This window comes from Callithrix jacchus, chromosome 16, assembly GCF_049354715.1.
Source record: "Callithrix jacchus isolate 240 chromosome 16, calJac240_pri, whole genome shotgun sequence".
NCBI classification, from domain to species: Eukaryota; Metazoa; Chordata; class Mammalia; order Primates; family Cebidae; genus Callithrix; species Callithrix jacchus.
The window spans coordinates 91,662,501-91,687,918 of NC_133517.1; the positions used below are offsets into that span (position 1 = coordinate 91,662,501).

The following is a 25,418-nucleotide window of genomic DNA, read 5'->3' on the forward strand; positions in this document are numbered from 1 at the left end:
AAGATTTATTTTTAAACTACACCAAATAGAATTTTCAACATTTGGCGGTGGGGTGAGTATGGTTAATAATCAAGGGGAAAGGGATACTACTAAAGTCTTACCCTAAAATTACATGATAATTAGTTTTAAACTAATTGCCAGACTCTGGGAAACACGGTGAAACAGACACATTATCAGGCTGGCAAAAATAAACTAATAAGGCTTTTTCTTCTTTTTGGCCAAAGCACTGAAGATACGTCGCAGGCCTATAAAACACCACTGGAGGAATTCTCCCCAAGCCAAGAAAGTTGACCGACTTGATTGATCTCTGCGAACGTGCGTGTTTCGGGAAGGTGTCTCTAGATCAGCAGTGTCCTCTAAGCACCAGCGGGACCCCGGGAACTCCCGGGCTCTGGGCCGCGCTGTCCCCAGCCCGCCCACCGCCTTGAACTCACAGCTTCCGCGCTGGGAAGTGACGGGCGGCCCCTCCCAGCGAGGACTCCGCGAGCCACCAGGGCCAGACACCACCCGAATCCCCGCTCGGCAGAGCGTCCTGGCGGCAATAGCAGGACCCGCCCGAAGCCTCAGGGCGCGACCTGCCAGGCACCAGCCCGGGCCCGCAGGGCAGAGACGCACGGCGGCCCCATGCAGAGGCGCGAACTTTTACACCTACTTTTTGTTTCGCTTCGAGTTTGGTTTGGCTCTGGCACCGCCCAGGATCGGGACCCCGACGCTCTGATTTTCCACCGCCCGGGGAAGTTACCTCCCTCGCCCCGAGGGCTCCACCGCCCAGCTTTTCTGAGAAGTTCTACCCCGGTCGCTAAAAGTAATTCCCAAGACTAGTACCACGTCAGCGGCACAGCAGCAATGACAACAACAATAATGAGCGTCTAAAGGAGCGGGACTGCCCCTCCGGCTGGACTACACAGCGCCGGGGACTCGCAGCGCGCGCGGGTCGGAATTTAAAAAGCAGCAGCAGCTAGAGAACGCCAGGGCTGAGCGGGGCAAGCACGGGCTGCTCCTCGCAGCCTCGCTCCTGCCCGAGCTCGGGCTGGCGGTCTGTTTGTCTGTGACTGTCTAGTTGTCCCTTCGACTGCTCAGGCAAAGTTTGACACATCTAGGGACGCTCCAGCCCCGCAGCCCACCCACCGCTTTCCCGTCCCGCGCACCCCGGTCCTGGGCAATAATCCCACCAACTCCCGGCCCCGCGCGTAAACTTACGTTTGATCTGCCGGGGTTTGCTCTGCTTTCGCCGGGACATCTCGGCGGCGGCTGCTGCCGCTGGGGCTCCCGCGGTGCCCGCGGTCGGGGCTGCCGCTCCCTCGGCTCCCGCCGCTGCCGCCGCTGGCCAGGCTCGGGCCGCCGCCGGCCGGACTCCAGGTGCTCCAGGCGCTGGGCTCCTCCGGGAGCCGCGGATCCACGCTCGGAGATGAGCAAGCAAATGAGAAAAGGAGAGACGGGGGCAGAGAGAGTGTGACAGCGAGGAGGGGAGGGGGAGAGCGGAGAGCCGCGGGGAGGAGAATGGGAATGTTCGAGCGAACGGTCAGGAGGAGAGAAAAGGGGAAAGAGAGGAGGGAAATAACAAGGAAAGAAGGAAGAGAGGAGGGAGGGACGGGAGAGCGAGCAGGGGGGAGAGGGGGAGCGCGGGGGCGCAGGGCTCAGGAGGAGGAGCGCGCTCGCTCGCCCCTCGCCCCGGCGTGCGGGACAGATCACTCGGGCGCCGCCGCCGCCGCACCGGGCCGCGCAGCTCCTGCTCTGCCGCGGGAGGCGGCGAGGCGCGCGAGGGAGGGGCGCGCCGGGGCTGTAGGGAGGGGAGACTATTCCATCAGCCAAAGGAGGATTGGCTGCATCCAAAGCCAGTCCGGATGCAAACTACGGCCCCGGCCTCGGTCGGGTGAAGTCCGGGCGATCCAGGCGGTGGTGGGGGATGGGGGCAGGGGTGGGTGGGAGTTGGGGGGAGGCGTCGGGAGGGCTTGGAGGAGGGCCACCTTCTGCAGTTGTCACCGCGTCAACGCTGGGCAGCTGCCAGGGCACCCGCCCCCCCTTCCAGGCAACTTCTTCCAACAGCCCTCTCTGACAGACCCCAACTCTCCTCTCTCACGCCTTGCCCGTCCAGCGGGGCACAAAGAAATCTCAGTCTCTCCCTAAACTTTGTGCTTTCAGTTATGCCACCCCCTCCGCTCACCCCCAGCCCCCGCCCTCTCCCAGCTTCTTGGCAGGAAGGTTAGGCCACTGGCAAAGTCCTCAGCGACAGCCAGATGATCACAAATGCCAACTGTGTGTCTTGGGGCCAGTTAAGTCCGCTCATCTGCTCAGGCTCTCAGAAGACCATTTCTTTGCTCTCAAGGCTCTCAGGAGACCGCTGCGGACAAGGACGGTCCCGCTCTGGGCCCGGGTGGAAGAGGTGCTGAGTCGCATCCTCAACGTGTTCTGTCACCTCCAGTTTCCATTTTAAATTGTAAAATTTCCAAATTTGGAGACAAGCAGATATTTTTCTCATCTTGAAAAGGAGGAGCGAGCGTTAGCTAGCTGATTAGCCGTAGGTGGGAAACGAACCATCTCTAATAAAAACAGTAACTTTTAGAGAAACTCTGGGGAAGTTCTGTAGTCCCACCCTGCCCCGTGACCTTTCATTCTCTTAGTTCTTCTGCCACAGAGAAGCACCGATCGACTAATAAAAGATTTGATCTTGCTATAATTTCCCAAGCAGGTAAGACCCAGTAACTATTTCATGGTTCTTTTTAGCTTGTAAAGTTTTGTTTCATTCTTATTCAGTTATTGTATATGTAGCATGTGGGAAACTGCAAGCCAAAAGAACAAATTTTGTGGTGATTTGCATAGTTATTATTTTGGCCAAGTTAAGCTGTATGAGGCTAGCTTATTTTCTTACAGTTTCATATACAGTGAGTATTAAATATATACTCCCAGGTGGGTCGGAAGGAGCTTCTATCCAAGTGCTGTGGGACTGGCTGCTTCATGTAATCAGTATTTACTAATAAACTCCACTGCAGTTAACATGAGTCCCCCAGATACTGCTGACTCTTCCTCCAGGAGGTTGTGAAATGGACCATTCTGATCTGAAATTGTGTCCCCCTCTGTTTGGTTGACTATTATTTGTGTGAGCCACACCAAACTGGATACTCTAAAAGGGTCTGGGGTCAGAACAGAGCCTGGGCTGATTGAGCATAATGCAGGATGCTCAGTGTGTAAGAGGCACTGTAATCAGTGTCATTTGTAACCCTAACAGGACATCTTCTGGAAGGTGTAAAGAGTTGCCTTGTGAAAGGTATGGCCAAGAGAATCTTAATACAAAGCTGAAGACCAATTGTGAATTTGATTACATTATCATTAGTACTATTACCATAGGAGATTGTAAGAATACATAGTCCTCTGCAGAGGAAAATGCACTAAATGACCAAGTCCCTCCTGTGAAGAACCAACAAATTAAGGCTGAAAGTACCATGAAAAGCAGGGCCATTTGTATTTGTGTTGTGGAATAAATAAGCAGACAGGGAACTACAGATTTTTACCTCCTTCATTTTCAGTTCATTACAGTTAAATTGGTGTACTTAGAATCAGATGTGTTGTACATAATGGTTTTTAAAAATCTTTACAGAACTGGCTGAATTTTTATGTCACCCAAAAGGAATGCCTATTGGAATTAAAATATCGTGACTGTTTCTTTTGGCGTTTGAAATGGTTAAATATGCAATACAAAAGAAAAACAAATAAATCTCAGCTAAATATATAGTTTAAAAGCTAAAAGGAGCAAAAGTCAGATAATTCAAAGCAAGACTGATAAAATAACCAGAATGCATTATTAGAGATAGATATTAGTTTATCTAATTATAAATATATATTAATCATAGTCAGTAGGAATGAATTAAAATAGGGAATACTATTACATTTTATATTTTCTCATTATTTTTAATGAGAATATTAATGATATTTAAGGTATAGTTTTTGTTTTTTCAAGTTTAACTCACCAAGGTTGTAAAATAAAAAGACAGAAAAACCTATAAGCAATTATCTCTGTCCAAATGGATATAGCAGCCCCAAACCACAGCTACATGACTATCAAACAATGATGATGAAAACCACAATTGAGAAAAGCATCAGGGAATGATATTGCAAAACCACAGCAACAAATGTGTCTGTGATATTGAAAACCACAGTTCACAACTAATACCCTGTGTATCACAAATTACAATTTAACTATAAATGTGCAAATGTATAAATAACAACACAAAATAATTTCTCATTTGCTTAAAAATAAATTACTCACTTCTAGGCTCACCAATTTAATGTCTACATAATCGTTTGTTTATAAAAGTTTCTGCTTTTAAAAAAACAAATCATTTTAAATTACATGAAAAATGCCAGTTACTTTAAAAACAGGAAATGAGCAACTTTTACTAATATTTTCTAAAATGTTAAAAAAAAAGATCTGAAATCATTCTGAAACAAACATCTACTTCAGTCTAGCTTTTTTCATAAAGTTCTTTGGAGGTGAAAAGATATGTGAATGGAAACTGTTTACAGAATAAAAGCTCAAAGTATTCTATTACAACTTCAATGAAAATAAAATTGTATATATTGTAGTACCCTTCTATATCCAGGGCTTATATTCCAAAGCCCATAGTAAATGCCTGAAACTACAGATAGTACTAAACCCTACACATATGGTTTTTTCCTGAAACTACAGATAGTACTAAACCTTACATATACTGCTTTTTCCTATACAAAATACCTATGATAGAGTTTAATTTCTATAGTAGGCACAGTAAGAGATAAATAACAATAACTAAAAATAGAACAATTATAACAATACATTGTAATAATAAAAGTCATGTGAATGTGGTCTTTCTCCTCTTTCTATCCCTATTTCTCAAAACATCTTATTGTACTATACTGACCTGTTTTGGGGCCTCAGGTAACTAAAACCATAGATAAGGGAGGACACTATATTCTTAAATAGTCATTTTAGCTAGAAAACATACATAGGAAAATAAAATAAGATGCCAGTACCCAAACTACATTAATATGCAAAACCAAGTGCTTATTTACAACTGCATGAAATGATATTAGTTGCAAGTTTATAGGAGTACCAGATTTTGCAAATTAAAAGACAAGATGTCTAATTAAATACAAACAATAATTTTGTAGGGTAAGTATGTTTCATGCAATATTTGGTACATATTTATCCTAAAAAATAATTGTGACTTATATAAAATCAAATTTAACTGAGCATCCTGTATTTTATCTGGCAAACCTACAAATTTAGCATTTTCACAAATTTATGGTGGTTTATAATATTGTTCCAGAAAAGGCAGATAACTGTAAAGTGCTTCCTATAGATATAAATACATTTAATTCTTGACTATAATGTTATTTAGGGAAGGCAAGGTAGAAGGAATAATTTCTCTACAAAAATTCTTACTTTGTTTGGCACAGTTCAGAAATGCACTCTCAGTGTAAATGGATTGCATTCATGTATATCTTACTCTTGGATTTGTTTTTAAAATGTGTTCTTTCCTCCAAGGGATCAACAAATTGACAAAGCAACCTCCCAGGCCACATCTTATTAGGCAGCAAGCTGCCTTCTTTATTATGGGAGTAAACAATATTCAAAAGCTTCAGAAAGACTTAATTTTTTGCCCTTGTATCCTCACCAGCAATTGAATACAGTTTATCTGCCTTGATTTAAGATTGTGACTCTGAATTGAACAAGAATGCAGTATGAAAATAGTGTTTAGTATTAGTGTATCTTTATAATTTTAGCAGTTTAAAAATAAAAATCAACAAATTCATCTAAATGGCATTTCTATTTTTTAAGTACGAAAAACACTATCTGTTTACTTGCAAAGGAGCTGAGGGCTTTGAAAACATTCAGTCAGTCTAGATCAGGGGGTTTAACTTCAGCTTCATGGAAATCATCAATACCTTGAAAGAAGCTTGTATGTACAAATAATTTTCTAAGGAATGGGTCTATTGAATTCCTCATATTTTCAAAAACAGGTGAAAAAAATCTGTGAATCAATATGGGTTTAGAATCACTGCTCTGTTTATGTGTAAATGTTTATAATATATTGAAAACTAAAATATGGATGATTTAAGTTTTACTTTCTACCCATTTCTCTATGTTCAAATTACTACTCCTATAAAAGTTTATCTAATAAAATAAACTCTCTTTTTAAAAAGTTATTTGCTACTAACTCTTTATGATACACAACATATCTCTGGGTAGAAGAAAAATATTAATAGACATATGTGATTTTGTCTGCCTGGCATTAATTCTCTCTTCTTCTGTCAATAATGCCTTGATATCTTTTGAAGAATTACTCCTCCAACCCTCTGGTCAAGTGACACAAGTGTGGTCTTCCCTAGTCCCTGACCAATCAAAATATTCCACACCTGTCTACAGCGATTGGCTCTATGATCCAAATTGTTCCTATAAAAGCCCTGGAACTTTTTTCTAAAACCACTGAGGAAGGCATGCTGTTTTTCTGCTATGATTGCTACACTGAGAGAAGGCAAATCTGAAATTGCTAGTGGCCATCCTTGTGGAAAGAATGTGCTAAAAGCAATGTCAACACAAAGAATGTTTTTGTCTCACCTCATCTCTAGAGTCTGATTTGGGGGAAATCTAAGCCAAAACACTCATTAACATTTCAACATTACTCTGGTTTAAATCCATCAGCATTATATATGTGTCTACATAAATGTTAGAATCTTAGTCATTTCTGTTATATTTTATCTTCGTCTACTTGACCAGGCTAACCCTGATGCATCTTTGCAGAATTAGTGTAGATGTTTTTTACAGGAAAACATCACTAACCTCCCAGGTCTGAGTAAGATACCTCTTCTCAGCTGCTTCCATGACATCTTTTTTTGTCCACCATAACATCTCTTGTTGCATTGTATTACATGGGCAAATTAATTTTCTATAAATCTAATTCTCACCAGCTCCTTCCCTGTCTCAACACACTTAATTAAATAGTGAGATTTGTGAGGGCAAAACAAAAAAAATGTAACTTTTTCAGAATTATGCCCCCAGTGTTGGACACATAGAAAGTCCTAACAAACTTATTGAAGGAAAAAGTTCAGAATCATTCTATCCTTTCTAGGGAATCCTACCATTCCCAATCCTCTTCCATAGAATCACAGGTACAGGAGATGGCAGCCATCTTTATACCACATAACTCATGTTCTGATGGTGGAGGCTAGGGCCAAATGGAGTATCTGACCCAAATATGACCCATCCCAATTCTTCCTTGGGAATCTAGAATTAATATCAAGAGTTCTGTTCTTTACCTGGGCTGGTCTCTTGAATGAAGGAGAAGTAAAATTTCTGGAATTGTGGCATGGGCATTACTATATAAACATAGTAATGGAGATAGTTTGAGAGTATATAGAGAAAAAAATAAATGTCCTGAGAGAGAAGTTGAGATGGGAACATGTGATGGCATACCATTTCCTCTTCCAGCCCGGCCATGGACTGCAGCAGTACTTTTGTCTTTGATGTCAATGAGATACTGATGCCTCCTTAAAATAAGTTGTTCCCACCTTTCTGTTTTTAAGATTTTTGGCCTAAATTGGCACTAATTGATTCCTGTTACACTCAAATCAAAAGACCAAATGAAGCCAAAAATTATCTATTGCTTTAAAGGATCTGATTGATGGAATCTTTTAATATTTAGTAATATCAATCCAAGTAAATTTTCTACTTTCCTCTGAAAGAGTTATATAAAAACACTTTTGCTGATTTTTTTCCCTGAGCAATCCTAAAAAACAAAGAACTCTTATGACTGTTGAGTGGATACACATACAGTTTTTAACATTATCAATGACTGATTTTGGACATTCACTTCGATTGAGGGTAACTCGTGGGAAAAAGTATTTTCAAAGTCACAGTTCCTCAAGGGCATAATGATCAATTGACATGCATATCCATAACCTTCCTGATTGCATATATTCTGGCCCCAGATGTTTGATTTTACTTCCAACTTTATTTTGTCACATTTGAATAACCATCTAACAGATTACCTTGCACATAAATTTTATGAATGTTGTTATAATTCACATGAATAATGTTTATACTTCTGTGGTGAATTTTATTTTCTAATCTATAACTTTTGCCATAAATTCTTACATGCAAAACAAGGAATTAAACAGATTTTGAGAACACTTGCTATGTGTACAGACTTAATCAAATCACTTATCTTTGCTATTATCCATTTCCAAAGTATATTAAAATAATGCATTAGAAGTGAATTTAGGGCAAACTAAAGATGTAGAATTATGAATAACAATGCTAGGGCATTTTGATAATGGAATCACCTCAACTAAGCTAAAATGGATAATTACATCACTTAAAAAATTTATCTTATAACAAAAATTAAACATGACTAATATGTTCCCTTTAAAATTACTTTTTATTAAACAAATAGGTGTACATAGATTAAAAGGCCAAATCGATTTTCAAAGCTCATAATAAAAATTAGCCATTTCTTGTCCCACCTCACATCTCAGCAATAATTCCTGTTTCCAGAGATACAATCACCAATTCCTTTTAGCTGATTCTTCTGTTGTTTACCCTAGGTATCTAAATAACATGCTTAACTATTTTTTTAAAGTGTTAGTTTAGATATTATTGACTATACTATCTACTATGAAAACATGAAGATATAACAGCTTTATACTCTCCCAATGCACACTTTATCCAAATTTGGGGACAAATCAAAAGATTATAATTATGTTTTTATTGGCAGTTAACCCATATAATATATAATGATTGCATTTTTTTATCTAGCTCTGTTTTTCTTGTAGTTAATAATTACTTTCTCTGTCATTTTCTTAGTGTTTTCATACACTATCACTATTTAATCCCCAAATCCTTGGCTAGTGTAATAATTAAAACATATTAGTACATTCAAAGGCATCAAATAAGCTACCGGTTGGGGCTTTTTCCCCAATGGAGGCATCCTCCCTGGAGTTCTCTACCCTTCTTATTCACTCTATGCTACTTGCTTTCTGTGACTGAAATTTCCTTTTCATCATTACCTTGGGAATTCCCCTGATTTTATCCAGTGTTGGATTCCAGGTTTCTTAAATGCTGTATGTTGCTCTCTTGTGCTTTACTTCTTCCTTTTTTTTTTTTCTTTTTTTTTCCCCTTCATTTTCTTCTTTTCTTATGTCATTGTTTTTGGAGTTAATTCTCATGAGAAAATATTTATGCAATGTAATTTGAGATTTGGCAAGAGTACAATTACCTTTACTTGGCCCTCATATGTGATCAAGGTGTCAAGTTCTAGGTAAGAAATTATTTTCCCACAATTTTTAAACACAGTGCTTCACCAGCTTCTAGCTTCTAGCGTTGAAGCTTCCATTCTGTTTCCTTATCCACTGAATGCTGCCTGCTTCTGTTCCCCAGTCCCACCTAGAAGCTTTCAGAATTCTTCTTCTTACCTTTAATTTTCTGCAATTTCACAGTGTGTGGCCCCATCCCACCATTGACTGAGCTGAGAACTTGAGCCTTTTCAGTCTAGAAAGTTCTGGCTTGTCAACAGTTCTGATAAATTTCTTTGTATCATCTTTTTCTCTGGAATGCCCCTTATTGATATCTTGAGTCTTCATGGATGTGTACTTCTGTTTTTCAATATTTTCTTTTCCTCTTTCTATCCCTTTGGCTATTTTTTTGTTGTTATTTTGTGAAAAATTAATTTAGCTTTCTATTCCAAGCCTTTACTGCATTTTAAATCATGCAATCATATTTTAATCTTTTAGATTTATTTTTGATTTCTCAAGAGCTCCTTTATATAGTAAATTATCGTTGTTTCCCCTTCTGTCTCTCTCTTTGTGGTCAATAATTATAGGGTTCTGTCAAAGATTTCTTTAGTTCCATGAGAATTTTGCTTCTTAGGTGTTTCCCAATTTATTTATTTTTTTCCATAGGATTTGGTATCATGATTCTAATATGACGAAGGTACTAAACACATATTGGAAGTCTATGTGTAAGGGTGGGGTAGGGATTGAAAATGTCAAGCAGTAGGTTTTGAGAGACAGGGCAGGGACCTTGCTGCTGGTGGGTTACAATATATACCTCTAAATATGCTGCTATTGAGTTAATCACATTTCCCAGAAATAAAAATCCTCCATAGTCAGTCTTCTCAAAGCTCAGTCAGAGAGAACCTTAGGTATCTCACTGTTCTGTGTGAAAACTTTCATTTAATCTCTTTTTATTAGGGTAGTACCTTCAGTTAATGTCACTGTATATGAAGTACCTGTGGCTTTACCCTAGGCTTCTGGGCAGGCGTGGAGAAGTTGTCTCCTAGCAGTGTGGTATGGGAGGAAACATAGGGTTTTCAGTGATTAATACAGGGATTTTGCACCAATCCTGATGTTTCCAACCTGATCTGCATCCAACTTTCAGGAATTCCTGTTGCTTCCAATAACTGATTACGCTGTAAGTGAAAAATCAGTTTGTGCTGGGTGTCACTTCTGCTAGGAATTAAATTTCAGATTTCTCTGATCTACTAGGTCGATTCCCTTTATTAAAAGTTTACAAAAGTTTGTTGATTGATCCTCAGATCCTTCTAATGTCTTCTTGTTGCTTCTTTTTTCTTTACTGCTGTGAAATTTAGAGGGAATGAAAAAAAGTTCATAGGAGCAATTATCCAAAAAAAAAATTGAAGAAAAACCAACTTCAATATACTTACTTTCCTCTTATAAATTAATCTTAGTTTTTAATCAAAGTGATATATTCATTATATAAACCCCTTTTATATTATGAAATTGTAAAAGGGGATTATATTATGAAGTTTCCCCCAACTCCCCATAACCCACCTCTCAGAAACAACCACATTTAACCAATTCTATGTGATGTAATACTCTTGAAATTATATCTGCTGCTGCAACAAATTTATAAAGTATCCCTGCCCACTGCATGGAATGAAGATATTTATGTTTTTACCACTTTCATGTCCCTCCTATTCTCTTTCTACCTCTGACTATAGTTTCTCATTTCTATCGTGAAAATTGATAAAACTTACATTTTGTCCTAAAAACATGTTTTCTTCCATGTTTAGTGTACACATTAGTTATTCGAGTTGAAAATGAACACACCACAATTATTTTATTATGATTGATATATTTTTCATTGAAAAACCAGCTAATTAACTATAAGTCTATTTCCTTCTTTTTGGATATAACAGTTCGAAACCTGCAGGACACATTCACTTACAGGAGAATGTGTCTAATCAAGGTTGAATACATGGTTTTTCCTTGCACTCCATCAATTGCTCAAAATTATGCCTGACATTTGTTTGCTTTGTGATAAAACCAGGACTTTTTCAAACAGGTTTTTGTTTGTTTCCAATTTGTCTTTCTTTTTTCTTGTAATGAACCAATATACTTTCTTTAACATGTCACTAATGTCTTCTGTTTCCTTACCCACTCGGTTTATGGCTTGAGGTCCATTCTGTTCTACTCCTTGAAGATATTCCTCTTGCAACTTTTCATCTACCTGTTCAACTAATTGCTTTCTTGTTTCCTGCTCAGCTGTTGTCCTGGGAGGTGTTTTCAGTGGACTGACTAATGAGTCATTTCCACCACACTTTGTATCCTCTACACTTTAAATTTTTTTCAGTTTCATTTTTCTGAAGCATATCTTAAAATAATCTCTTCATAAATGATATATATGAAATGAAACTCTATGAAATGATATCTATGAAATATGTCTTTATGTATTCAGAATATATATATATTTTGCTCTTAATCCTTGGTTGATAGTTTAGCTGGAAATATAATTCAAGGGTTAGAAATAATTTTTTACCCTGAGAAATCTGAAAAAGCACATCACTCCCCTATCTTCTATCAGTCATTATTGTTAGTCAGAAATCTGATACTAGTGAGAAAAATAATAGATTATCTACCTTACTTTCTTATTAACTTGCTGTTCTGGAATTTTATAACTATTGAACATTATTAACTTCTACCCAACAGTAATATCTCCTCCAACCTGCCTAACAGAAGCCTCGTTCATTGAATAACTACCCCTTTTTCACGTAGTACTTGTGATTCAACAAAACTTGCCTCATCTCTACTATAGGGATGATCTTAATTAATTCTAATCCTGTAATATAATCTTATCCTCCACATTAGTGATTATTTAGAAATAGGCAAGGGATCAAATTCTGGACAAGGGGTAAGTTGCCAGAGTCTTTGGGGAGAGCCTTCATTGCTCTTAAGAGAGAATTATGAGGAGTTTCTATTCCCTCTCCTGGAAATAGAAAAGAAATAATATGGCATCACTTACCTCTGTCTTCCATTTTTGACAATGAGAAAAGCCATTTCAAAAAGAAAGCTAACCCACAGAGGAATGCATAACGAAGAGAATTACATTTAAACAAAGCTGAAGCCTGCTCATTCTAAGTGTGGCATCTGCTATGCTTTTGAAATTCTTGTTGTATGAGCCAATAAGATGTTTTGTATTGTTTAAGATTGTTTCTATTGAGTTTTTTATTACCCAAATCTGAATGTATCTTAACTAAGTTATAGAAAAATGAGTCTTGTACCTATCATTCTTGAGTCATATGTGCTGATGAAAAGGGGTGGGAAATATGGATAGAGTGTAGGATTGTCACCCTCTGATATAGTTTACTCGTCAAATTTCCAGTCTAGCCAACAGCATGACTTCCACCCCCTTTGCACCTGCCAATTCTAAATCTTGTTCCTCCTTAAGTGTGTTATATATTCAACATAGTACTATTACAATGCCTAGAGACAGATTGCCTATGTGCAAATCTTGGCTGTCACTTCTTAGCTAGGTAATCTTTTGCATGTTATTAAATGTTGTGTATTTCCGTTTACTTATATTTAAAAGGGAAATGTAATAGTAGTAATGCACAGGATAGTTCATATTTTAAAAAGTTAAGATATGTAAAGTTCTTGGCATATCAAAAATGCTGTATAATTGTTAGATATTAACAAATTATTCTGATCTTTTCTTCTCTTCCTTTTTAGCAACAGAACCCAACTCTTACTCAAGATATTCAGTTCGAAGTACTAATTTTAGGAGTTTATCCTCCAAATAGTTTTGGGTATGGGATGTAGTTCAGAATAACAAAAATGCAAGCAGAGATCTGCTGGATGAGGCTTTAGGAGAACATAAAATATTCTTTCCCAAAAGTCAGAATGCAACTTTTCTTCCTGGCCCACCCTCTTGTACATATCTGGACTAGAACGTCATGCTTGGGTATAGAAAATCTATTTCGTGCTCATAAGAACAAAATCTATATATACTTTGAATCATACCTGGAAAGGGGAAGGAGTTGATTCTGATGACTTCGTTTAGCAGTATATTATCTCTAAACTGACTCTGGATTTCTTAAATAGCGGCTTTGTTAAGTCACTGCATTTGGATTTCTGTTACATAGAACCAACGGCAAACCTAACTGCTGCCCAAGGGATCTTCTTGGAAGGGTGGTGCTCTCTTCTTGCCTTCTAAAATTCTGTCTTTAAGAAGGCCATTTGATTACTCTGTTTTATACTTCACGGAGTTTTCATCCTCTTCCCATATTCATAAATTGTTTAAATAAATAGTTTGAATAACTGCTTCCTATCCTCCTCACCTTTAAGGTTCATTCCTTTTCTATCATTATATTTGCTTCTCTGGAGGAAAAGGAAATACTAATAAAACCTGTCTCAGGGACTGTGAATTTTAATGTGCCCAGTGGCCTTAGGGTAGTATGAAAAAATGAAGTAAACACATCTAATAGGTAGGAATTGATGAGGACTCTGGAGATGGGGAGAGAATATGTCCATGTTAAAGGTATTTAATGAAATTAAAAGAAATACTTTTAATTGTACAGCTCAAAAACGATAAACCTGTTAGCCTAATCTGACTTGGCTGCAAGGTTTCAAACTCTGATTTAAACGTATACTGACTGAACTGCGATGTATTCTCAACCAAACACCATGAGTAACAACAAATGAAGTAATGCAAAATGAGGATCTTTTTAAATTAAGTGTTTTTAGCTAAAATACTTTTACTTCTTTTCTTCTAAATAGCTTTCTCCTGTTTGGGTTTTAGGCTGATACAGAAAATAATACATAGACTCTAATATTACACTCAACAGGCAGAACAAACCAACCAACCACCTTTGTGTGGGTTGCTATGGCATTGTAAGAAAATCAACTGTAGGGGAAAATGTAAGATAGAAAATACATGTATTTCCAACCATCATCCCTCCTCATAAGTGGCTTAATATATATGTTGAGGAATTGGATTATAATAATAACTTTAAGCTTTATAAAATACTTTGAAACTCTAACAAAGCAGTGGTTAGTAATGTTACCCAGTACCTGCACATAAGCCACCAGTATGTACTACCAATACCAGCTTGGGCCTAGAGGCCCCCACCCAGGTGGCGCTGAAAGCATTAAAAAGCAGATGCCCAGATAGAACAGCAAAGTGGGACTATCTGGGGGCCAATAGCCTGCCAAGCTGAGAGCCTTAGTGGGGCTGACAGCATTCTGGGCTGAGGGCTTCTGACCCATGTATTTATTCTCCCTGAACAGATGATTATTATTAATAAACAGGTGTTCTGTGTTTTCTCATAGAACCAAGATAAACTAGGTAGGCAGCTGGTGCCTGCTTACCACTGATCAAGGACAAAGTAGAAAGTATTCTCCAGGAGTGAGCCATGGGGGTAGGGTCACATATCCCACACTTACTTAAAGAATTGTTTTAACCGGTGTATGATATACATATACTGTTTTGTTACTTTAGAATGCCCCAAGTAGTTTTCAGTTGGGGTGGGGGTGGCTAGGTTTTCCTTGCCACTGTTCTTAGCAAACAATATATTCTAGCATACACTCAACATTTCTCAGCAATCATACACTCAGCATTTCTCAACAATGTATCCTAACTTCCTGTGAGACTAAACCTAAATGGAACCAACCAGAGACCAAACCTATGTCAATCCCTCTTCCTAGCCACGGAAATAAAGGCTACCTGTGGTTGTTCCATTGATTGATCAGCGCTTTGGTCCTACACACTTCCGTCTGTACAAAGTTTTACCAGTGAGGAAATGAAGGATCACAATGAAAAAGTGCATTTCTTACACTCACACAGTAGCCGGAGAAGCTGGACTTCAAGCTATTCTCTGCCTAATTATAAAACTTTTGGCGTTTATTTTGTGATATTTAAGCTTTTCTAATAGTGGACAGTCAAGAAACCTGGACTTGTAAAGATATGGACAGTGGACTGAACTGGATAATCAGAAAACCAGAATTCTAGTTTAGATTCATCCACTTTGGGAATTTTATTTCACTTCACCTCTTTGTTCACAGTGAGGATCATTAAATTTTCCTCAGGTCCTAAATTTGATGTCTCCGTGATTCTAAATATTCGTTTTCAGTACCATATTTTAGGTTGTGAATTTGTAAATAGTAAAAATATTGTCTAAGTATTCAATTCATGTGGTGCCTACTCACCTACACAGACCTTTAAACTATTCTTGATAAGGTTGACAATTCATCAAATTTTGAAATGTACCTCACTTTTTTAACTTTTATTTTAAGTTCAGGGGTATACATGCAGATTTGTTAACATAGGTAAACTGTGTCATGGGGGATTGTTGTACAGATTATTTCATGATCCGGTTATTAAGCCTAATATTTATTTGTTATTTTTGCCTGATCCTCTCCCTCCTCCAACCCTTTATCCTCCAATAAGCCCCAGTGTGTTTTGTTCCCCTCTATCTGTCCATGTGTTCTCCCACTTATAAGAGAGCACATGTATTTGGTTTTCTGTTCCTGAGTTAGTTTGCTCAGGAAAATGGCCTCCAGCTCCATCAATGTCTTTGGAAAGGACATGATCTGGTTCTTTTTTATGGCTGCATAGTATTCCATGGTGTACATGTAGTACAGGTCCTTTATCCAGTCTATCACTGAGTGATATTTAGGTTAATTGAATGTCATTGCTTTTGTGAATACTGCTTCAATAAACATACACGTGCATGTGCCTTCATAATAGAATGCTTTATATTCTTTTGGGTATATACCCAGTCATGGGATTGCTAAGTTGAATAGTACCTCTGTCTTTAGGTCTTTGAGGAATTGCCACAGTATCTTCCACAATGGGTGAACTAATTTACATTCCCACCAACAGTGTGTGTTTCTTTCTCTCTACAACCTCAGCAGCATCTGTTATTTTTTTACTTTTTAGTCCCATTATGATTGGTGTGAGTTGGTAGCTCATCATGGTTCGATTTGCATGAAACATACTTTTCTTATTGCCCTTTTTTCTCTATTTTAATATGTTGAAGAACTCTATACAGGAAAACCCCAAATAATCATGTCTTTGGAACAAGTCCTTTTGAGAATTCCCAATCCAGATGTCTGGATAAAGAGAACCTGACCTTTTATGTTTTTGGCAGTTTAGTGGCTGAACATAATCTACCCTTAGGATTTTCATAATATATATATAGATGCTTATGAGAATATCTGGCAGAAAAAGGTTTTAAATATTCAAGATCAGTAGGAAATTTAGTCCATGGCTAGGTGTTTCTGTATCTATGACTACAAAATCTCATTTAAATATTTCCTGTTAATATTATAAAATTTGAATTTCTAAAGACCTAAATAGATGTGACCAACAATATTTTGTGTTTCAACTATATTCTAAAACAAATTTTTGACTTACTTAACTTTAATCCTCTTTTTCCTGTGGGGGAAAAAAAAGAAAGAAAGAAAATCTGCTCTGTCACATTGCCATTCAACATACTGTTCCCCTATTTTCTCAGGCTCACAGGAAAATTGTTCAGTTGATGATTAAAATGGGAAAATACTTCCCACTGATCATTTTGTTTAACCAAAACTTAGCCTCATTAACAAAGAACTACTTAAATTAGATAATCAAGGAATATTGAGGAATTTCATCTTCTAAATAAGATAAAAATCTTTTTCCAATGAAATATAACAAAACTCAGATTTTCATATGTAAGATATCATCACAGTATTTGAATTCTCTGCTTCTCTCATCATCAGTAAATAAATTTATGTTGTTTATCTGCTATGTACCTGGCCAGTCTTCTCAGGATTAGCTTTGCTACTTGAAAAACTAGCCCAAAAAATAGACCTGGTCACAATCTAATTTTTTTCTTACCACATTGGCTGAAATGCTACAAAATGGAGATTTAAAAATTTGAAAGAAAATAACTCTGAGAGCCAATAATTTATAATATAATGTTAAGTATCTCAGTTACAATTTTACATAGTAATAATTAGATAAACTGGAAACATTCACTGAAAGGAGTAATAAAGTAAGAAATTATTGTGCATGCCTCTAATTATAGCACTTAGGTAGGCCAAGTGGGAGGATCACTTGAGCCTAGAAATTTGAGACAAGCCTGGGAATATAAGGAGGCCCTGTCACCACAAAAAATATTTTAAAAATTAGCACAGGTGTGCTGGCATATACGTATAGTCCAGCCATTCAGGAGGCTGAGGTGGGAGGAGTCCAAGAGATGGAGGCTATCAGTGATCAGGGGCAGTGCAAAAGCCCTCCAGGCTTGGTGACAGAGTGAAATTTTGTCTCAATCAGTAAAGAAAATTGTTATTATTATTATTATTTAGAGACAGGGTCTCACTCTGTCTAGAGTACAGTAGTGCAATCTTGGCTCACTGCAAATTCCACCTCCCAGGTTCAAGCGATTCTTGTGCCTCAGCCTCCCGAGTAGCTGAAGTTACAGGTGTGCACCACCACAGCCAACTAATTTTTGTATTTTTAATAGACAGGGGTTTCATCATGTTGGCCAGGCTTGTCTTGAACTCCTGAGCCTCCCAAAATGCTGGGATTACAGACATGAACCACTGTGCCCAGCCCAATAAGGGAAGTTAATTTGGGGTTTTAGCACAAGAAGACAATGCTGATTGGGCTATAAGGCAGGCTAACTACAGTTCACTCATGGGTTGATTGATGCATTTATTTGATCCAATATAATTTCTGAGTATTCATAATGTGCTACTCTCTCTTCTGAAGATTGGTGATAAAAAGACAAGTTGCAGCCAGGAACAAGATGGCAATATTTAATAGATGCTCTGGGGTAAGAAAGTGAGCATAAAATGACAACAGAAAGCTGAGCAAAAGGAGAGCCTGTGTTAAATTCAAACTATAGAGACATTTGGACACAGGCCAATCCTGCTTTCCTTCATAAGGACACTTTAGTCAGATAACAAAAGCAAGTGTGTCATTTACCAAAAGCAAACAAACATATCTTTCAAACAACTATTATCTCTGTAAGAGAATACTTCTATATTTTCAATAAAACAATCTGATTATAATAATAGTTTATTTGGCAATATTTGTGACCTAAAAATACTTCTGTTTATCATAGCTATAGGTTTACAGTTCACCACGCTGTAAATAATGGGGAAGAAGCACCTTACTCAAGTAAATAACACAAACTATCAATAAACATTGAAAAGAATGGAGACACTGATTTTAATTCAATGAATGCCTCCATGATTTTTTCTGATTCTCATTGTTTTAATAATTAAGCCTCCTAAGTTTTCTTCTTAGCTATGTAAAATAATTTTGCAATAGAAGACTTTAGATGGTATCCTAATTTTTATGAAGGGTGATGTACAGTGTGAAGTCTAGTCTAATATAACCTTCTTAAAGCTGTGCTCTGCTCACCTGGTTATCCTGTTCTGTCACAGCCAATCGTGATTACAATACACAGGAGTCAGAGGGCATCTGGAATTCAGGAAAACAGGAAGCAACAGAAATATTCCTTGAGGACACCGCACTATGATAATTTGCTATGCGTTAACTTAGGCATAATTATGCCTAACAAAAGAAAGGAATACATACTTGATTTCTAATACAAATACCTAGATTTTGTTCATAAAAAGACTGATGAGAACCACTGCCTTACTATGTAAATATATAACAAGAAATACTTTAATGAAAATATTATTTTTAAGTGTGTTATTATATACTACGAGTTCAATTGTGTTCTTCCAAATTCCTGTGTTGAAAGTCTAACCCCCAGTAACTCAGAACATGACCCATTTGAAGATAAGATTTTTATGGAGGTAATCAAGTTAAAAGGAGGTTATTAGGATGGGCACTAATCCAATCTGATCAGTGTCCTTTTAAAAAGGAGACATTTGGAGACAGATATGCACACAAGGAGGACAGGATGTGAAGATGAAGGGAGAGGCGGGGGAACGTTTTACAAGTCGAAGAAAATCAAAGATGGTCAGCAAAACACCAGAAGCTAGCAGAGTGGCATGGGGCAGACTCTCCTGCAGAGCCCTCAGAAGGAAAAAGGGTGGCCCACACCATGATCTTGAACTTCCAGCCTCCAGAATTGTGAGACCATAAATTCATATTGTTTAAGCCTCTCAGTTTGTGATAGTTTGTCATAGCAGCTCTAGCAAACTAACACATTGTGGATGTCTCTTCTAATACTGTCTTCAAAATATTGACTGCTTTGTTTATGGCTTAGCAAATAGCTTCTGCCTGTTTGGTTTTGTAACTCTCTGTGACAAACATTTAGTAATAGAAAATAAAAGTAATAACCACTAGTATGTTTTAGAGCACTTTCCATATCCCAGTGTTTGCTTTGGTTGGTTCTGAGCCCATGGGATAAATGGAGAAGGGTGAAAAGACTTTTCATGTGGAAAGAGTAATTGTATTATTTTAAGTATTAATTGTAATACTTTTTAAGTATTATTTTAAATATTAAGTATTAATAGTAAATATTAGGTATATTTTACTCAGTCACTAAAGGTTTGGGGGTAGGTTTAAAGAAGCTAATGTTACTTACCCTAATATAGAAATTGTTACCTTGAAATAGAGTACTGCTCCAGAAAAATCCAAAATATAAAACCTTAGGGCAATGGTATGTGAAGAGGAAAATGGATACAAACTTAGATTGAAACTGATACTGCACACTGGAAATATGGCTTTGCTCCAACTATTTCCTACTCTAAGACTGCAGGCCTACTATTCATCTCTAGTTAGGTGTTGAATTGCTTCACTGCCCTAGTGTATGTTGTCTTTTATGAGTTACATTTCACAAAGTACTACCAAAAACGAAATGAATTCAGGGAAGAATTAATCAGTTTGCAAGCAGAAATGGGAGACAATTCAGAAATTCGAGGTCTTTCAGGGTTGAAAACCCCAACTGCTTCTAGAGATTGAACTGAGAAGACTTTGAGTGATAAGGCAAATTAAGTCTTTCAAGTTCAATAGCGACTCAGGGCAAAAGTTGGAGTAGGAATGTGCTTGACACCAATTGTTCAGAGGACCCAACGGTGGTCAGCATTACATTAAGTGGCAAAGACACATGAGGGTGAGAAAATAATTATGTAAAATAGAGTATTATTTTTAGGGAATATCTCTGGATAGGGTTACTGGTTACATGGTACTGGTTGAAACTAATAGATAAAAAAATCTTCAAGGTTTTTAAGGAAATTGTATTATGGTGATATGGTTTGACTGTGTCCCCACCTAAATCTTATTCTGAATTGTAGTTCCCATAATGCCCATGTGTTGTGGGAGGGACTCGGTGGCAGATAATTGAATCATGGGGACCGTTTTCCCCATATTGTTCTCATGGTAGCAAATAAGTCTCACAAGATCTGATGGCTTTATAAGGGGAATCTCCTTTTCCTTGGTTCTCAATTTCTCTTTTGCTGCCACCATATAAGAAGTGCCTTTTGCCATCTATCATGATTGTGAGGCTCCCTGCCCAGCCATGTGAAACTGTGAGTCCACTAAACCTATTTTTCTTCCCAATCTCAGGTATGTCTTTATCAGCAGTTTGAAAACAGCCTAATATAATCAATTGATACCAGTAGATTGAGGTGCTATTGTAAAGATACATGAAAATGTGGAAGTAGCTTTGGAAATGGGTAACAGGCAGAGGTTGGAACAGACTGCCCGAGGGCTCAGAAGAAGATAGGAAAATGTGGGAAAGTTTGGAATTCTCTAGAGACTTGTTGAATGGCTTTGATCAAAATGCTGATAATGATATAGATAATGAAATTTAGGCTGAGGTGGTCTCAGATGGAGATGAGAAGTTTATTAGGAACTAGAGTAAAAGTGACTCTTGCTATGTTTCAGCAAAGAGACTGGTGGCATTTTGCCCTGCCCTAGAGATTTGTAGAACTTTGAACTTGAGGGAGAATATTTAGGTTATCTGGCAGAAGAAACATCTAAGCAGCAAAGCATTCAAAAGTTGACCTGAGTGCTGTTAAAAGCATTCAGTTTTAAAAGAAAAACAGAACATGAAAGTTCATAAAATTTGCAGCCTGATAGTCTTACAGAAAAAGAAAAACCCATTTTTCTGAGGAGAAATTCAATCCAGCTGTAGATGTTTGCATAAGTAACAAGGAGCCAAATGTTAATCACCAAGACAATGGGGAAGAGGTCTCCAGAGCATGTCAGAGACCTTTGCAGCAGCCCCTTCTATCACAGGTCCAGACACCTAGGAGGGAAAAATAGTTGTGTGGGCTGGTCTCAGGGCTACCCTGCTGTCTGCGGCCTAGGGATTTGGTGCCCTGCATCTCAGCCACTCTAGCCATGGCTAAATGGGCCAAGGTACAGCTCAGGCAGTGGCTTCTTAGGGTGCAAACCCCATACCTTGGCAGCTTCCACATAGTCTTGAGCCTCTGGGTGCACAGAAGTCAAGAATTAAGGTTTGGGAATATCCACCTAGATTTCAGAGGATTCATGGAAAGGCCTGGATGTCCAAGCAGAAGTTTGCTGCAGGGGTGGGGCCCTTATGGAGAACCTCTACTAGGGCAGTGTGGAAGGAAAATGTGGGGTTGGAGCCACCACATAATCACTACTGGGGCACTGCCTAATAGAGCTGTAAGAAGAGGGCCACTGTTTTCCAGACCCCAGAATGGTAGATCCACCAACAGCTTGCACAGTGTGCCAGAAAAGCTGCAGGCACTCAATGCCAGCCCTTTAAACCAGCCAGGAGGGAGGTTGTACCTTGCAAAGTCACAGGAGTGGAGCTACACAAGACGATGGGAACCCACCTCTTACATCAGTGTGACCTGGATTTGAGATATGGAGTCAAAAAAGTTCATTTTGGAGCTTCAAGCTTTGACTGCCTTAGTGGATTTTGGACTTGCATGGGGCCTGTAGCACCTTTGTTTTGACTAATTTATTCCCTTTTGAATGGCTGTATTTACCCAGTGCCTGTACCCTCATTGTATCTAGGAAGTAACTAACTTGCTTTTTATTTTACATATTTAAAATGGAAACTTATCAATCCTACTCTCTTTCCTCACCCTAGCCTAAATCCCTTTTTCCTTTGCATTTCGTATCTTAGTCACTAGCAGTCCAGCCCAGCCCATTGCCCAAACTGAGAAATTCAGATTCATAAATTGTCACTTTCTACCTCCTTTTTCATAATTACTATGTTTACTCTAGCTAAGAAACATTTCTCTAATACATATTTTATTCCTGTCCTTTAATTTGGGACTCACATTTTATTTAGACCATGATTAAAGCCTCTACTAGTTTCACCATCTTCAGTATCTGCCATCTTTAGCCACTCATCTTTCACATGGTTGTGAGAGCTATAATTTAAAGTACAAATTTGATTATAGAACTCCCCTACTTAAAAGTATTATTACATCTTTACAAAGCCGATTTTTTTTTTAATTTTTAGAAGTATAAGTGCTCTCACCCTTATCCTTATCTTTCTGGCCTTGTCTTGTACTACAAACCCTGTGTTAGAGCTCTCTTTGACTATCCCCTGTATGCTGAAATTACCCTTCCCTTTCACAATTCCAAATTTAGCCAGCAGTCCACTTACCTTCTTTATCCACCTCTCATGTGTATTTGAGCCTTCGAGACCTATCTAATTGTGTATCTTCTATTTTTTAACCTTCCCAGTATATGTACTCACTAATAAAATTCACTAATAAAATGTATCACAAAATATTGTAGTTATTTATTTGAATGGCTGACCTTGAGGACTGAATTATTTTTTATTCATTTTTGTATTCAAAGCACCTAGCAAGGACTATGCTATACAGTATGGGTTCAAAAGTTGTCCTCAAATTGAATTTGAACCAGAAGAAAATCTCTAGTAGCATTTGGGCTTTTGATTTTTTTTTAATGTAACAGCAATTCATTCAATACACCACACCCAAATCTATTTTCTTTTGGATGAATTACCTCTCCATCAGTGAGTATTGTCTTGGTGTGGGAATAATTTCAGGTCTTTCTCTCCTACAACTTGAGATAATAAATCCAATTTCTTCTGTGTTCCTAATGGAATAGCCAGTGAAGAACATGTGAATATATGTATGTGAATGATTGCATGTGAATGATACAAGGAACAGAATGAATGGTACAAGGAACAGAATTAATTATTCAATGACTGAAGAACCATCTGGAGGTCAGTCATCTCATCATTATCAACAGCAGCAGCACTGTTTGCACTCTAACTAGGTCACAAGATTAAGCTTGATTGTTTCTTACTCCTTTACCATGCAAAGATTTCTCTATTATTGATTAAAAGTCACCTTTACAATGAGGTCTATCCTGACCAACTTAAAATTATAACCTCTACACACTCCCAGTCCCAATACTCTGCTCTACTTTTTTCTTATACACAGTACTTACTAGCTTCTAACAGTTTATAACATTTTAAAAATTTGTTAATAATTCATCCACTTCAGTCTTTATGCTGTTTCCAAAGTGTATCTTTTTCCATTCATTTATGTTCAGTTAATCTGTATTTTTATATTTAAAGTGTATCTCTCGTAGACAGCATATAGTTGGATTGTGCTTTTCTTCATTCTAAGAATTTCTACTTTTTTTGGATTATTTATGCCATGAAAATTTAATTTAATTATTGATGGGGTTGGATTTGGGTCTACAATTTTATTATTTGTTTTCTATTTGTTTTTTCTTTTCTTTGCTCTTCAGTTATTGATTTCTGCCCGATTTTGGATTATTAGAATATCTTTAAGCCTATTTCAATTATCTATTGGCTTTTCAGTTATGCTTCTTTGCATATTTTGAATAGTTGCCTTAGGAATTAAAATATACCATCTTACCTATTCATGATCTACTTAGAGTTCATACTGTGCTACTTCACATAAAATACAGAAATCTTGGAACCATATAGGCCTATTAACCACCCATATCCTTTAGGTTATAATTTTCATATATGTCTACATTCAGTATAACCCCCATGAGGCAATGGTATATTTTCTGTTTTAAGCAATCACATGTACTTTAAACAAAGTAATATATAATAAAAGCATTTTTTATTTATTCAGACAGTTACCATTTTTGATGCTCTTCCTTCTTTTTTAAAAATTCAAGTTTTCATCTGGTATCATGTTTCTTCATACTGAAAGACTTCCTTTAGCAATTCTTACAGTGCAGATGGGCTAATGACAAATTTTCTGCAGTTTTATTTTTATTTTATTTGAAAAATAAAATAAAACTTTTTTATTCTGGAAAATATTATGTTCACTGAATATGTAATTGTAGATAATCATGCTTTATTTTTTTAAGATTTTAAAGATGCTGTTATTCTGATCTCTCATATTTTAAAAAAGTCAGAAACCAGACAAACTGTTTTCCCCTTATATATAACATACCATTTCTCTCTTGCTGTTTTCAACCTTTACTCATCATTATTGGTTTTCAGAATGGTTTTCTTCATTTTGATACTGTTTGGGTCCAGGTTTCCTGAGTCTATAAATGTATGGCTTTCACAGAATTTGGAAAGGTTTTCGTCATGATTTATTCAAATATTTTGCCTCCTCTATTCTCTTTCTCCCTTCATTTTTGGACTCCAATTTTATGCACATGCTAACTTTGATATTGTCCCATGGGATTTCTGTTTGATTTTTTTTTTCAACAGTTTTTTCTCCGTTTATTGGATTAGGTCATTCATACTGATGTATATTCATGTTCAAAGACTCGTGCTTCTGTTATCTCCATTATGCAGTTACAACCATCCAGTTAATTTTCTATTTTGGATATTGGGTATTTCATCTATAATTCCTATATAATTAAAAAAAATTTTTGAGGTTTCTTAGTTTTTTTTTATTGTAAGCTTACTTTATTTTATTTTATTAAGCCTAATTATAATGGTTGCTTTAAAGTTTTTGTTTGCTAATTCAAACATCTGGGACATATTAGGGATGGCTACACTGATGGTATTTTCTCTTGAGAAAATTGACTCTTTTTATATCAAGTGACTTTACTTCATTGTAGACATTGCAAATAATATTTTGTGCAAGTTCTAGATTCTGCTATTTTCCTCTGAACAATGTTTATATTTTAGCTTTAATAAGCAATTTACTTGAGACCAGCATGGCCAACATGGTGAGACCCATCTCTACTAAAATATAAAAATTAGCTGAGTGTGGTGGCGAGC

At 37.5% G+C, this 25,418-nt stretch overlaps 2 protein-coding genes across 6 annotated transcripts in view; one reads left to right on the plus strand and one right to left on the minus strand.

The window, feature by feature from the left end:
• The window catches only part of ZFPM2 (zinc finger protein, FOG family member 2), a 473,192-nt gene extending 471,456 nt beyond the window's left edge, over window positions 1-1,736 (minus strand). For 4 of the 5 annotated variants that reach the window (XM_078353386.1, XM_008983372.5, XM_078353388.1 and 1 more), the window contains exon 1: window positions 1,201-1,736. Coding sequence is in view for 2 of the 5 variants with exons in the window: in XM_008983372.5 (XP_008981620.1) it covers window positions 1,201-1,240 (40 nt within the window). In the remaining 3 variants the exon portion in view is untranslated. Of the gene's footprint in view, window positions 1-652; window positions 821-1,200 lie in introns of those variants that run through there. The other variant, XM_017965638.4, reaches the window with a different exon arrangement.
• Window positions 1,225-25,418, plus strand: part of LOC144579780 (uncharacterized) — a 114,641-nt gene continuing 90,447 nt past the window's right edge. Inside the window, exon 1 of the mRNA XM_078353389.1 lies at window positions 1,225-2,689. Within this exon, the coding sequence (XP_078209515.1) occupies window positions 1,501-2,127 (627 nt within the window). The 5' untranslated portion in view covers window positions 1,225-1,500 and the 3' untranslated portion in view covers window positions 2,128-2,689. The remainder of the gene's footprint in view (window positions 2,690-25,418) is intronic.